The 15,456-nt window shown below is 56.3% G+C and overlaps 1 protein-coding gene across 2 annotated transcripts in view; it reads right to left on the bottom strand.

The window, feature by feature from the left end:
• Positions 1-15,243, bottom strand: part of NOTCH1 (notch receptor 1) — a 42,669-nt gene extending 27,426 nt beyond the window's left edge. For both annotated transcript variants that reach the window (XM_036394055.2, XM_054516958.1), the window contains exons 1-2: positions 15,150-15,243; positions 13,388-13,469 (exon numbers count right to left, since the gene is read on the bottom strand). In XM_036394055.2, coding sequence (XP_036249948.1) covers positions 13,388-13,469; positions 15,150-15,207 — 140 coding nt within the window. In that variant the 5' untranslated portion in view covers positions 15,208-15,243. The remainder of the gene's footprint in view (positions 1-13,387; positions 13,470-15,149) is intronic.
• Positions 15,244-15,456: the final 213 nt, after the last annotated feature.

The raw sequence follows: 15,456 nt of genomic DNA, 5'->3' as shown, positions 1-15,456 counted from the left end.
ACTCATGCTCCACATTTCTCCTCCCAAAAGGGGCATTCCCAGCAAATCTTCAGGAAAAAAGCACCACAGCACAGGCACCCTTCCAATCCCGCAGTCACTGCTCTAACCCAGGGAGGAGTTTCTGTCATTGCACATGGGGCTGTGCAGCACAGACCCTCTGACGTGCCCAGCAACTCCCAGCCTCACACACCCACTGCACACACAGCTCCCAGCACGGGGAACCTCCCAAATCTTTCCGTGGTTTCTGAATCATCTTGGTTTCTTTGTGCCCAGGACATCCTCCTCCCTCTCCACTCTGCTCGTGCATCTTCTGCAGATGCCTCAGCAGAGAACGGGGCTGTTCCTGCCCTCTCTGCAGCAGCAGGTCTGGGACAAGCAGGGGAGAGCGCATTCCCAGCTGTGGATGGAGCCACAGGATAAATTTCACTGTTCCCTCCCCTCACGGGTCCCAGGGCTCACTCACAGACAGCCTGGAGCTGCATTTCAAAGCCCAGCGACCTCAGCAGATTCAGGGAGTCCTGGCTGCAGAGGAAAGCCTGGAGACAAGTCTCACATGCAAAGCAAGAGATCAAAAACCAGGTGAAGAACCAGGGCAATACAAGTTGTAGTTATTTTCCAACTTCTCCAGGTCTGGAAAGGCGGGATTCAGCAGAGCTAAGTTCAACTCCCAGCTATGCTACAACCTCACCACGCAGCCACCTGTTTCTCCAGGGACTAAAAACCTCTCCTAAAGCTCAGCCCAAGGAGCTGAGCTTTATTTTCTGTAAAAAACATGAGGTGGTGTCAGGTGAGCAGACGGGGAGGATGCGACGTCCCCGCGGGCTCAGCCAGGTGAAGATCACCCTGTGGTTTTTCCTTTGGCATTTCCCAAGCCAGGGCTACCCAAACCAAACCCCAAGCAGCTCATGGAAATTAGCATAGGAGACATTAAAGCTCGGCTTTAATTACAGATGTACCTGTTGGCAGAGGACAGGGCGGGTGCTGCAGGATCAAAACAGCTCGGGAGGGCCATTAGAAAGCAGCTTGGAGGCACTGAAATGTGGCCAAGCTGCCTGGGGTCCTGAGGAGCCTCTGTGAAAGCCTCAGTTAGGCTGGTGTGGTCACAGTCCCAGCTCCAGGCATGACAAGCACCCTGTTCCCAAACCAGGCAGGAATGGCTAAAAATACCCCTGTGTCTCCCTCATTGTTTCCATTCACTCATTAACGTGCTGAGAAGGCATCAAGTGCTCCATTTTAGCCACTGATGGAGGTGATGGCATCCCCATCCCAATCCCCATCCCCGTGATGGCCAAGCCCTGCTCCAACACACAATTCCCCCTCTCCCAGCACCATTCCAGCAGAAAATCTCACACCTCTGCACTTCTGGGGTGTGTTCCACCACGGGGGCAGGCAGGACAGGGGACAGCAGCCAGTCCCCACCCCTGTGCATGCATGAGGGTGCTCCTTGCAGGGGTGAGCACGCTGATTTACACTCCCCTGGGTGTCTGGGGCTGGCCACCCCAGTGGCTTTTTTTGTTTCTGGGGGTCAGGCAGAGGCTGGGAGCTGGATTCCCACAGCACCAGGCTGGGATGTGTCTTCCCCCTCGGAATGAGCATCCGAGTGCAAACTGTGGTGAGGGGGGACAAGATTAATAACGCACTGAGCTGCCGGCCATAAATCTGCATGATTCATGGCCAGTGTGAAGGGTGATGGAGAAGGCCTTGTCCAAGGTCAGACAGCAGTCCCTGGGGACGGCCTGGGAACAGCAACAGCAGCCCTGAATTCCCACTCTGCTCCCAGCACCAAGCCTGGGCCAAATCTGGATCTGCTCAGCACGGGCACGTGCATTTGTTGTGTCTGCTGCACATCCTTGAGGAGTTACAACCAGAGGCCCAACGCTGCAGCTATTCCAGCAAGGCTCCAGGAGAGCTCAGCAGATCAGAAAGTCAACAGCATGAATGAGCTGCAGGAGCATCAGAGCCAGCTGCTGCCTCAGCTCTGCTCCACACCTCTGCTTGCTGGGCTGCCACAGCTTCCAGCACCTCTGGCAGAGGTGCCGGAGCTGGGGTGCCCATCCCAGCGCCCCCAGCCTTGGTTTCTGCTCTGGGTGCTCCCTGTGCGTGGCTCTGGTGCTGCCAGCCCTTTGCTGGCTCTGTGGTGCACAAGGCTTTTGCTCCAAGCCACCAGCAACAGGTTTTGTCCCTGCGCAGCAATGCGGGCACTGAAAGCATCCCGAGGCAGATGTTTCTGTGACCTCTGACCCAAGACTAATGTTTTCCTCTCTGCACTGAGCTGCCATCTGCCACAGCCAGCACAGATGACACCCAGCCAGCACAGCTCCTGCACGGCAGCACGGGGGCTTTGTTTAAATTCAGGATGCACAGCCCTGCACAAGCACAGCCCAGGCCGTGTCCCAGGGGTGTCCTGGATGTGGCATCACCCTCAGCTCACACCACCACTGCCCTCCTGCCAGGCCACAGCCTGTCTTCCCAAGGAATGCTGAGACTGTGGCAGGGCTGGAGGTAAAACCCACTCTGGGCTTAAAATGTACAAAAAAGCCCCAACAAGCAAAGTGGAAACCAGGTGTAAACTGGAGCACGTGCACGGGCTGTCCCCCATGCCCATCCTTTGGAGGGGCAGGTTCAAGGGACAGCCCCACACTGCAGGAGGGGCAGGGGGCTGGTGGGGACCCCCATCCTGGCCCCTGGCCCCACATCCAGGCTCCCTCTTATCTGCTCTGCTATCACCCAACCTCTTCCTCACCCTCAGCTGCTGGAAGCATCAACGGCCGTGGTTGTTTTCCCCAAGGTCTGAGCAGCGTGGGAAAGATGAGCAGGGCAGGCTCAGGTGCTTTACTGAAGCACCATTTTGGGGGCACTTGAGACCAATGGGACCAGGACACTCCCTGGTGCTGGGTGCAGGGTCTCCCAGCATGGGGAGAGGCTCCCACCCCGACAGGCTGGGCTGGGGGATGCCATTCTCTGCTCCTGTGGCTCACAACAGCCACCTCAGATGAGCCCCAGAGTCTCAGGCAGAGCCACCCCAGCACAGAGAAGGTTCAGGAGCACAACTGTGACCTTGAGTGGTGCAGAGGGTCCCCCCTCGGGACCTTCACACCCCCAGAGCCCCGTGCAGCAGCAAATGTGCTGTGTGACCTGTGGGTGGCTGTGCCAGCGTGGTCAGGACCCCATGGAGCGAAGCAGAGCAGGACACTCAGATTTCACATGTTTGCTGGCAACAGCTGAGGGAAGGAGAACCAGCCCTCAGGAGGGCCTCCCTTGGCTGCACAGGAGCCCAGAGGCAGAGCAGGCTGCTCCAGGTGCAGAGCAGTGACACAGCCCTGCACCTCTCGGGGTAACCGTCACCCCCGGGCTGGCAATGGCAACCACAGCCCCACAGCTTCCCCTGTGCCCCAGCAGCTGCACAGCCCAGGCAGCAGGGCCCCTGCTTTCCAGCAGGCTGCCACACACAGGAGTCACCTTTCCAGTTGTGCCAGTGGCTCCCTGCCTGGCACGGCCTGGGAGCAGCACCCCAGCTCTCCCCTGAAGTCACACCCTTTCCTGTAAGACACGCTTGCTCACTGCCAGCCCAGGGAACCCTGAGCTCCCCTGGCTGTAATCTGACCAGAGAAAAGGCCAGTGCTTGGGGATATGTCTCCCTGAGAGAAGAAACCTGCTTCTTACTCCAGCTTATTAATTCTTGTTCCACTGCCTCCCCAAGGATCCCTCCCGTGATGCATGGAGCAACAGGTGCATACTGTGGTCTGCAGGATGGCTTCCTGCCCTGGAAACATCCTGCTGGCACAGGAGCACGCTCTGGAGCCAGGGAGGTCTGGAAAACAATCCTGCTGGGGAATCAGAGCTCAGGACCTTGGTCTCTGCCCCAACCTCCTTGCCTGGTATCACCAAGAGCACTCAGAAGGAAATCGGTGCAGGGAGACAAGGAATACATTTGGGTGCTGCCCTGATCTCCCTGGAGCACGTGGGGCTGTGGATACTCCCTGTTCCCAGGGGCTGGGGGGCTGCTTGAGCCTCCTCTGGCTCCACACCTCACCTGCAGCTTTGCTCGGTGGTTCCTGGCATGTGGGGCTGTTAACAACCCAAAGGCTTCACCACAGCTGCCAGGAGAGCCATGGCATGAAGGCAGAGCTGCCCTCACCCATGTGGGGCTGTTAACAACCCAAAGGCTTCACCACAGCTGCCAGGAGAGCCATGGCACGAGGGCAGAGCTGCCCTCACCCATGTGGGGCTGTTAACAAACCAAAGGCTTCACCACAGCTGCCAGGAAAGCCATGGCATGAAGGCAGAGCTGCCCTCACCCATGTGGGGCACCCTGACTGGGTGAGGCACCCTAAAGCTGCCCCGGTGCCAGCCGAGCCCCACAGAAACCTCCAGCAGCCACGACGGAGCTCCCAGTACCAAAACCCAGCTCAAGACCTAAGTGGTGGTTTTTTAAGAAGTCTCATCCAGGTCCTGCTTTATTAAACACTCTGGGACACCAGCCTGGGAAAAAAGCAGAGTTTCACACAGGGAGGTGGTTGGCAAAGCAGCAGGTTACTCCAAGTGACATCAGGTTAATAAAGCAAGAGCAGATCTCCATTCTTGTTTAATTAAAAAAGCAAACTGCAATCCCAAGTCTTTGATGTGTTTTTTTTTTTTCTCTTGTTCCATTTCATTTTTTGACCTAGCCCAAGTCATCTAATTGAGATTTTAAGATCCAGACTTTCATCTGGAGAGAAACTAAAGGAATTCCCAAAGCTGGATATACTCGTGGACAGGAGTGGGGAAAAAACATGCTAGAGCCCTGTTCCTCCTATGAAGGAAAAAAATGCCTTTGTTTCTTAAGCAGACATTAGTCAGGACAGTTTGGGAATCAAAGTTCCCATTGTAATGAAAAACAATATAATCCCATTACTAGGCAGAGTGGCCAGGCTATTCAGGGGTGGTATCTGGCTACCTGGGAAGGAGCTGCCTTTCAATGCAGCTTCATTCACAACAAACATGAAAGATGTCGAAGGAAGAGCCCAAGACAAAACTCGCCCCATTCCCACCCTCAACAATGGCTGCTATGAAATATTTGTTTTCCCCAGTGGATGTTTTTTATATCCTCTGCCAGTGCAAAGCTGCACAGCCCCATTGTTTGTGGGAGCCCAGCTCACTCTGCTCACCCTGGCCCCTGCTCCTGCTCTTGCATTTATGAGGTGACCATGAAGGATGGATCCCCAGGGAACACAGCCTGGGCTGGGGCTGGCACATGGTCCCATCACCCACCTGTGTCACATTCCCGGGGCAGGTCCCCCAAGGAGCACCCACAGTGCCCATCAGACACTGGAACAGCACCCAGCCCCTGTGGCATCTGAGAACACCCCCTGTGCAATTGCTCCCTGCTTTTGCCCTCTAAAAATCTGATGTTCTTTAAGCCAGCAGAAGAAAAAGTCAGAATTTGGGGCAGATAAGGAGTTTCTGCCTCCACAGGCTGCCTGCCAGCCCAGCATTGCCTGAGCTCGCTCCTCCCTCACCACCCTTTTTGGGGTAACTGCTGGTTTTACCCCGCTCTGGACCCAGCACTTGCTGCCCATGCAGGTTGAATTCACTCTGCTGTGCTCTCAGAGCTCTGGCACACACACAGCCCCAGCGTCACCATCTCACTCAGTGATGATGGACTCGCTCTTTTTTCCCCTTTCCCCCTCAAACCAAGTTTTGGCTAAACATCACACTGCCCCAGAGCCAAATATGGAAAACTCCCACTCGTGACCCCACCATCCCACTCGTCTAATCCCAAACTTCAAACCTACGATTAGGATCTGAACAGCCACCAAAAGTTTAAACAAGCTAAATTTAGCCCTGATATTTATAAACAAGGAGGAGAGGGGGGTTTTGCAGAGCGCACGGGTGCCCCGTGGCACAAAGCCAACCCAAAGCCAAAGAAATTCCTGCTGGGGACATTTCAGTGGGATGGGGAGCGGGCAGAGGTGGCAATGGCCAGACAGGGATGGCTCCAGCTCCCCTCAACCTCACAGCCATGGAGCTGCTGGTCTCCCTTTGCAAGCAAAAGCCCCAGAAATAGTTACCAGCAACAAAACTCTTGCCCACTTGGAAACCATGTGCTTAAGGAGCCGAGAGCGGACGGGCATCAGCTCCTGGGATCTGCACCCTGGGATTTCTGCTGCTGCCGAGTTTAACCAAGGAAACAGCAGAGAGGGAGGGAAGCCTGTGCCTCCTCTGACACCTTTTGCCGGCAGAAATCCCTGTGTCAACATGACGTCCTCGCCGAGGGAGCAGGACAATGGTGGCGGCTCTGCCCTCCGGCCGCAGCCCGCATTCCTGCCCCCCTCCCCTGGAAACCCCCCTTTTGTGGGGAGCAGCAGGCCCTGTGAAAGGGCCGTCTGTCGCCCTGCCTTTTGACTTGGAGGTCTGTGTCTAACATTTTAATAGGGGCTGGGGGCCGGGGACAGCCCCTCCTCTGTCCCTGCTGCTCCCCCGTGGGGTCACTCTCCCAGCCCGCCCCAAAGCATCCCAGAGGACAGGCACATTCCTCCACCTGCTCCAGAGGAGCCAGCCCATGGCTTCACCAGCCAGGAGAGCCTTTGGGAGGGTCTCATCCTGTTCCACTCAAGCAGGGATGCTCCAGCAGGGTGGGAGCGCTGGGGACATGCTCTCCTCCATGGCTGCAGAAAATTCCTTAAAATAAACCACAGGTCACTCACAAATGCTCAATCCCCAGGCAGTGATGCCAGCAGGGAGTGTGTGGCCCTTGAGGTCCCCATCACCCTGCTGACAAAGCCAAAAGCCACAGTGCCAAAGGCTCCGTGCCCTGCTCCTCTTGGGGACAGGTGTGACAGGCACAGGTAGCATCACATCACATCACAGAGGATGAGGAGGGACTGGCAGCAGGATGCCAAACTCAGGCCTGACAACAGATCCTGCACAGCCCAGAGGGTAAAGCAAAGCTGGCACTGCCACTCTCAGCCATGGTGAGTTTAAACCAAGCCCAAAGGCACAGGTTGCCCACCCCTGGGTGCCCCTGTGGCACCCAGCCCTCCCAGCCCACTTGCCTGCAGGGTGCCCCTTCTATTAAATAAGGGCAACATTATAGCATCATTAAAACTTAATAAATCCATTTCCCATATAAATACCATTAAATCCAGGTTTTGGGGAAGGGAATTAGGGTGAAAACTTGTTAAAAGAAAATTACTTCGGCGCAAATAAATTTTTGCAACTTGACTGAGCATGAAAGTTTCCCATTAAAATGCGACTCGGCTCCCTTTGCTGGAAATGTGCAAGAGCCTAATAACCATGGCCTAAACATTAACTGTTTAACTGGCTTTTCCAATATTAACTCCAGGCTGCCACGGGGGGAAGGGGAGGACGTGACGGGTGAGGGCTTAAAGCAGACATTAATTACTGCAGTGTGAGGGAGGCACACCCTGAGCTCACCAGCATCCTGCTCCCATGGCACACACACTGGCATTTTGGGTTTGTTCTGTGCAGGGCCAAGAGTTGGACTCAATGATCCTTGTGGGTCCTTTCCAGCTCAGGGTGTGCTGGGATTCCCAACAGAGCTGGTTTTGGGTATGGCTGGCTTGAAGCACAGCATGAATTCTGCTGCATGTGAGCTGGTAGGCATGAGTTGGACTCAGTGATCATTGTAGGCTCCTTCCAACTGAAAATATTCTTTTTGGAGGCAGAGCTCCCCATATAGCCCAGCCAAACATCTCTCCCCCATCACCAGCACCTCACAGAGGTTTTATTCCTGCATCTCTCACACCTAGCACTGCATTTACCAGTGGGAACCTCCAGCACCATCGGGGTGCCCAGAGCAGCTGTGGCTGCCCCCGGATCCCTGGAAGTGTCCCAGGCCAGCTTGGGCAGGGTTTGGAGCAACCTGGGCTAGTGAAAGGTGTCCTGGCCCATGGCAGGGGTGGAACAAGATCTTTAAGGTCCTTTCCAACCCAAACTATTCCACAGTTCCATGATCACCCTCTTAACCACCAGCAAATTGCTTGAGATATCTGGAACCCCAACACCATCCTGTACCACAGACCTGCCCATGGGGAGGTGACAGGAGAGGACCTGACCCACCAGATGTGCCCGAGAGGAAGGCAGAGTCCAGGTGTGGGTGTCCAGGTGTGAACAGGCACCATCACACCTGGCCAGATGATCAGGAGTGGAAGCAGCACTGAGCTGCTCTGCCAGCACAAGGTGTTAAACCCTGGGGAGTTCCCAGGTGGGCACCTCTAACCTCCAGCCATGGTCTGGAGTCACTGGGACCAGCAGGGTGCTGCAAAGACCTCCCCACATCACACACAGGAGCTCTGCTATAAAATCCAGTCAGCAGGGCCTGACCCTCACACCTCTCTGCTCCTGGGTGCCTCCACACTCAGACACCCAAGAAATCCAAAATCCAGCCTTTCCCTTTGACACCAGAGCAGCATTTCTGTCCTTATTCCAGAACTCTGGCTGCAGCAAATCCGGGCTCATGAGGGCACCCTGCAGCAAGGCAGCATCAGGGACCGATGGGATTTGGGCACAGCTGCTGGGATGGGGGAGATGCAGCACCACCCTTCAGGCTCAGCACCACGTGCCAGGGGCATGTAATGAGATTAAGACACCATTTGGGGAGAAACTGGAACCATCCCAAACCATCGCTTCTCCAGACTGCTGGTCACAAAGCAGAGCTGCAGGGTAGCCCAGCTTGGGGAGTGGTGAGTGAGCACCCCAAGTGCCCCTTGGTGCTGCCCCATCCCGGGCAGCAGAAGGAGCCTGGCAGGTCCTCAAGGATGCCTGCACACAGCCCTGAGTGCAGCAGGGGACCCTGAGTACCTTCTTGGCCACTGGGAAGAAGGCAGGACTCAACTAAGACCCTACAGCAGGTCTGCTTTCCCAGGGGGCTTTAAGTTATATCCCAGAGGCTCTTCCCCTCTGCAGCCCCAACAGATGGTGCAAAACCTTCACCTGGCAGCATGTTAACCACAGAGAGGTCTCCATCCAGATCCAGAGCTCACCAGCTCTCCCTAAGTGCACCCTGGGGCTACTCCCTCGTTAAACACGCCGATGCTCTATAAAATTCACATTCCACTCATGTACACACGCTGCCACCACTTGGGACACCAACCAACACGAGCAAAACAAGGGTCACCACACCTCCAGGCCTGGAAAAAGCAGGTTAATTTCCAAACAATGTTATTTTAAAACTTGCTAACTGCCTCCTGATGATGTTGTCCGAGCCCTTAATTGGTGAATAGCCTGGTGTAGCAGTGACTTATACGTGTCACCCTCATGCTACATACAATAAACCATAATAGCCTGGGAGGTGAGGCCAGGTGTGAGGTATCAGCTGGAACAAATGGACGTGTTGGGGCTGCCAGCAGAAAGGAGGACAGCGAGTCAGGTGTTGAGATGGAAGAGATTTTGGTGGAATAAAACATAGCCATACCATGGAGTGAGTGACCTGCAGCCCCAGGGAGCAGAGCCCCGTGCGCTGCTTCACACCACGAGACCATGGAACCTGAAGATGCCCCTGCTCACTGCAGAGGACCTTTAAAGGTCCTTTCTGACCCAAACCACTCTGTGAGCACACAGCTTGAGTCCCTGCTGGGGAATAGCCCCACTCATGTGAGGTGATGAGCACCACTGTGAGTTCCTGACCCCCCTCTGCATCACCCCATCTCTCCTGCTCATCTCTGTGCTGTGGGACCTGCTGAGATATCTCCTCTCAAACACTTCCCATGCAGGACAACCCTCTGGCCACCACAGAGACAAACCAAGCAAAAAACCTCAAGGACACAGAGCAGAAGTGAGTGGGACCACCTGAGACAACTGACAACCACCGAGACACTTCGCAGAGACCAGAGACACAAAGAGATTCTCTCAGACAAGAGCTAAAACCCCCACTGCTGTTCCAATGACCTCAGCAGCTGGGCTTCAGTTTCTATTCCACTGGAATCCACAACAGGTGACACTTTGGTATTTTTAATCTCCCCTCTTACCCATTTCCACCTTGTTCTTTCCGAGAATGAGATCAGACTCCAAAGAGCCAACAAGAGTTCTCAACATGGCTGAATCACTGCTCCTCTACTTCTTTAAGAGCTTCCTCTGGTTGATTGTTCAACACTCCACCCTCTTCCTCTCCAGCACCGAGACTGCATTTTTTCTTTGTTATTATTTCATGGAAATAACGTTGGGTTAAAGCACATGAGAAAAACCAAACCAGAAGGAAACTTCCGCCCTTTACAATGAGATAACAATGACTGAGCAGTTGAATAACTTGAAGGGCACAGAAACTCACAGGGCTCACATCACTCCTCTGCCTTCCTGGTTGTCTCCTGAAAGAGTTTTGAGCTAAAATAATCTCCTCTTCCCGCTATGGCCCCCTTCAGAATGTTTCTTCCCATGTTTCTGGCCCGCTGCCCGTGGAAGCTGGTGGTGGCAATGGGCACCAGCTCAGGAGCCACTGCCCTGGCTGAACGACAAGGCTGTGCTGATTCATAAACAGAGGAAGTACTTTAGCAAACTGACTTTTCCCCCTTTTCAGCACAAGCCCAGTGATTAATTTAACTTATTCTCTCCCTCTTCCATCTCTTTTGCTTCTCTGAGCAAAAGGAGAACCCAGGCACGACTCCTCTGGCTTTAATGGTGAGAGGCTGGTGGGGCAGGGCTGGAAGCTCAGCCCTCTTTCAATGCCATCTGCTTTTAACTAGCAGAGCAAGGGAGGTCCTGGGAATAAATGTCACATGGCACAGGGAGCTAAAATCAGCCCGACTCATTTGCAGGGATGCCAGTCAAAACTAGGGTTATCCAACAGTCTAATTAGGAGCTATCACTAGAAGTCAAAAATGACCTCTTGGAAAAACCTTCTCATTTAGTCTGGGAAAATGCCTTAGTCCAAGGCAAGGGCCTTTTCTGGAATGCCACAGCTCCCCAGCACCACAGAACCTCACGCCAAGCCCTGCAGCAGCCACCAACTCCAGCCTGGACCTTTTAAAGTTCCAGCTCTGGGGCAAAAACACCCAGAGCCTTCAGCTGGGGTCTGTGCAAGACCCACAAACCTGCTGCTGCTCTTCCTGCACTGAAAGACCCAGACAATACCCTGCCAAGATGGAAAGCAGCTCCAAAGGAGCCTAATTAGGGTGCTTCTGTCTCAAGCCCTCCAATCCAACACTTGGTCCCTCCATTCAATTAAAGCCCTGCGTGCCCTGCACCGCCTGGCAAAGGGACAAGCAAGATAAGGCACCTGGAACTTTACAAACTATCTCTGTAAAATAATAAAGAGCTGAGAAAGCTCCTGGTCTTGCACTGGCAGTTTCCTTTCCGTAGCAGGGCTGATAACCTGGGCTTGGAGTTATCAGAGTCGGCTCCACGTAACCCAACGAGCTCTGTCCCGCCACAAGTGCTGGGACACTCTTCCTCTGGAGCAGCATCCCCCTCGTACACTATTTATTTCACTCCACTTTCTAATTGGATTTGTGGGGGCAGCACAAAGGGGCTTTATGGCCAAACTTTGTTAAGTGCCAGGCCGAGCACAGATGTGGCCAGCAGCCAAAATGGTGCATTTCACGCAGGCGCCAAAGGGCAGTGCCAAGCTTTTCTGTGTCTGCTATCTTGTGCTCTTGGCTCTGCTTTGTTTAAGAAGCTTGCAAGCAAAGCTCCTCGTCAAGAGATATTCAAACAAAGTGAAAAACCAGGATTTTGCGAGTTGCTATCAGGTAATTTGGGAAGTTGCACCTCCTTCAGTCTGGCTGTACCTCCAGTATCTGCCCCCATCGCCCTGCACGGGACAAGAGCTTTCACACAGCCAGAGCACACACCTTGTGCTCCTGCAAAAATAACTCACACACGCTCACAAGGCATCTGCAGCCAAGAGAAAAGTGGTTATTCACAGCCAGCAACCAAGAACTTCTTTAAAGTTAACTTTTTCTCTTAAAAAAAAACCCAACCCACCCTGAGCCTACTTTGGAGGCTTCTCCAAATAGAGCTCGCACACATCAGATCTAATTAGATTCCATCACCATCTGCACATGAAATGTAAATCAGGAGTTGCAGAGACTTAAGAAAAAAAGGAAAGAATGACCACAAGGAAAAGGAGGGGTGTAAGGTTGGGGAGGGGGTGGAGGGTTGGGCATTCTGGGAAGCCATACATGATTAGTCACACAGCATTAATCTGCCTCCCTTAACAATAGCTGCCGAATTTCGACCGAATCCCAGCTGTCGCTCTTTGAATGAAAGAAAACAAGATTTAGAGCGTCAAGCGTTGGTAAGGGCTTCTGTGCAAAAAAAAGTGGCGTGCATTCATTAGTGCCTCACAAAGGGACCCAGCCTTTGTCCATTAAATTGCTCATGTGCCTGATTGATTTGCTGATTTATTTGCACCAAAGGGTTGGGGGGCTCAGCTTGGAGAAGGGGGCGGGAGGTGCCCGGCTACTGGGCAGAGTAACGGCACCCAGGCGGATTTGCAAAAAAGCAACACACATTGTCAAGGGAAACTGCCATTCAACAGGTTGGGATTGGAAATGCCTTCAGGTTCCTCCGCCGAGGACTTCCTATTTGGAAATTTGGGGTGGGTGGGAACGTCTCCCCGCCTGCTCGCAGCTCAGGCCGCGTTCAACAGGCAGAGGGGAAATCTGGCCGGAAAACAGAGCCTTGCCCATTCACATTTCTTTTATGGAATAGTTTTAAAAAGGGAGCTGGAGTCTTATTCATTTCTCTTGGTTATTGTTCCCTGGGAGCCTGGAGTGAATCGGCCATCGCTGCGGTGGGTCGGTTGGTCCTTCAAAGAGTCCCAACGCTTTACACATCCGTTTCCCCACAATCAGCTTGGAGAAAGACCCAGTCTGGGTGCCAGGTCCCACCAGGAACGCCAGCCTAGACCACAGCTTGGCACCAGCACTGGCAGGGCTGCAGGAGGAGGTGCCCTGCTCCCCTGGCGATGCCTCATCGGCCCACGGACACCACTGGGGCAGCTCCAGCAGCCAGAGCCGTGCCGTGGAACCTCTCCTGAGTGTTTATTGGAGGTGTACCTGTCACCCTTGTGTGCAAGGGACTGAAAGGCAATGCTTCAGGGCCAGGAGGGAGTAGCTGGAAAACAGACAGACAGACAGCCTCCCTCCCCGCCTGACGGTCCAAGGAGCGCCGCAGGCTGGCCCTACCTCCTGCTCCATCAGCAGGGCAGTCTGCATAGGCTAACACCAGCAAAACATGGCCCTTTGCCCATGTTTTTCCACCCAGCCAGGAACAAAGCCCGATCCTGCCAAACTCGCGGTGACTCCTACACAAGCAGGTTATTCTTGCCACTCAAGGAAAGAAAACGCATCTTGCCCTATTAAATCCAGAGCCTTCAAAGCAAAGTCAACATGAATGTCAATAACTTTGGTCGGGGGAGATGAAAATCCTCTGGCTGTTCCATACTTACTGGCACACCTCCGTCCCGTTGGGAAAAGTTTCACACTTGCCCCCGTTGAGGCAGGATTCAGCAAGCTGCGAGCACCGTAAACCTGCAAACAGAGGGACAGCATTAGCCACAGCTCAGGGCCCTGGTGGCAGCAGGGGGGCTGCATCCCCTGGTGTCACCTGGGCTGGGGACAGGCTCGCTGAGACCCCCAGACCCCCTGTGCCTGCACAGCCTGGTGAGGTGGGGTCCAGCATCCGGCAGCCCTCGCCCGCAGGGTGATGGACGGGGCAGGGACTGTGTGGCCCCTGCGCTGAGAGGCTCGCCTAAAAATAAACCCAGGCTGGGTTTGAGGGTAGGCTGTGCCTGCTCCTCCAGCAGGAGGACTGACAGAGAGAAGCCCCAGATCAGGCCCTTGACTGACAAATGCCATTTGGGAAAAAACATCCAGCCCGGGGCCCATTAGTTACCATAAGCTCGGTAACGAAATTAGTTGCCCGTCATAACTTGCTATGAGTAAAGGTTTCATTGTCTGGCCCTCAGAACCAAATTCTGCAGAGTTACCACAGCAACTCGCTGAAAGTACCAGAATCGCTTCCGATTTCCACCCCGGCTCGCTCTTCCCCTTCTCTGCCCGCTCGCTCTTCACGGTAACTGGTTCTGCGACACGCGTGTGCAGCCGGGCCAGTTTCACATTGAGCGACTGCAGCTCGGCACCACCACCGCCACAACCCAGATCCTGCCCTGCACGGGTGCCGAGCCCACCGGGTCACCCTGCTGGGGCTCCGTGTCCCACGGCACACGGGCTGGGGTGCTGGGCACCGCTCCGGCCGGGCGCAACTTTCTGCAAACTTCGCCTCTCACGGCTCCCAGCCCTGCTGTGGGAGCAGCACCGCTGCCTTCGCTCCCCAAAATCCTCTCAGGGCACTCCGGAGGGGGCTACCAGCTCGGTCCCGGGGCAGGGGGGCACTGCAGGGTCCGGACCCCCTGGGATGGGCTGCTCCCCGCTCCGTCCCACACTCCCGGCCGCTTTAGGGGCTCTTTTCCCGTGCCCCGACCCGCTGCCCCCGACGGTCGCGCAGCGCTTTGCGGCGAAGCACCCGGACCCGCCCCGGAGGGGGGGGCCCGGGGGGCCCCGACTTTCAAGAAACAGGAAACCGAGAAAAATTTGCAAAACGGTCAAAAGCTGTCGCAGAACAGCAGCAGGAGCGCGGCCGCCCTGCGCGCCCCTCCGCCGGGCCGAGCCCCGGCTGCCCCGGCACCGAGCTCCGCTCCCCCCGACGGCAGCGAGCGCCGCTCCCCCGGCAGCTCCGGGCACCGAGCTCCGGCTCCCGGTGGCCCCGAGCGCCTCCTTCGGGACACCGAGCCCCGGCCCCGCCGCGCTCCCCCGCGCCGTCCCGGCCCCGGCTCCCCCGAGCTCCGGCCACCCCCGCGGGGCTCAGCCCCGCTCTCCCAGCCCGGTTCCGGTCCCGGTTGTCCCGCTGGCAACGAGCTCCGGTTCTCCCGCAAGAGCCGAGCCCAGTCCCGGCGCATCCCGCGGCACCGAGCCCCGGTTCCCACGCGGACCCCGCGCCCGGACCCCCCCGAGGGCGCCGCGCTCCGGTCCCGCCGCAGAAGCCGAGTCCCGGTTCCCACGGGAACCTCCCGGCCCGGACCCCCCGACGGCGCCGGGCTCCGGTGCCCGCCGTGCCCCGCTGCGCTCCGGTGCCCGCCGCTCCCGGCCCCGCTCCCGGCAAACTTCCTGCGGGGCGGCCGGTGCGGGGCCCGCGGCGGCGGCGGCCCTCACCTCGCGTCAGGGCGGGCAGCAGGAGCACCAGGAGGCCGGGCGCCAGGAGCCGCTCCATCCCGCTCTGCTCCCGCCGCTCACAGCCGCATAGATCCGCGGGGCCTCGGCCGAGCCGAGCCGAGCCGAGCCGGTGCCGGTGCGGGTCCGCGCCGCCCCGCCGGGAGCCCCAAACACAGCGCGCCCGAGAGCAGCGACTCCGAACGCGGCGCCTCCCGCGGCTGCTCAGCCCCGGCGGGCCGGGCCGGGCGGCGGGGGGCGGGACGGGACGGTGCGGGGCGGGCCGGGCGCCGCGGGACGGGAGGGGATG

The sequence above is a fragment of the Molothrus ater genome, chromosome 20 (genome assembly GCF_012460135.2).
Source record: "Molothrus ater isolate BHLD 08-10-18 breed brown headed cowbird chromosome 20, BPBGC_Mater_1.1, whole genome shotgun sequence".
NCBI classification, from domain to species: domain Eukaryota; kingdom Metazoa; phylum Chordata; class Aves; order Passeriformes; family Icteridae; genus Molothrus; species Molothrus ater.
This window is presented reverse-complemented; position numbering and strand designations above follow the sequence as displayed.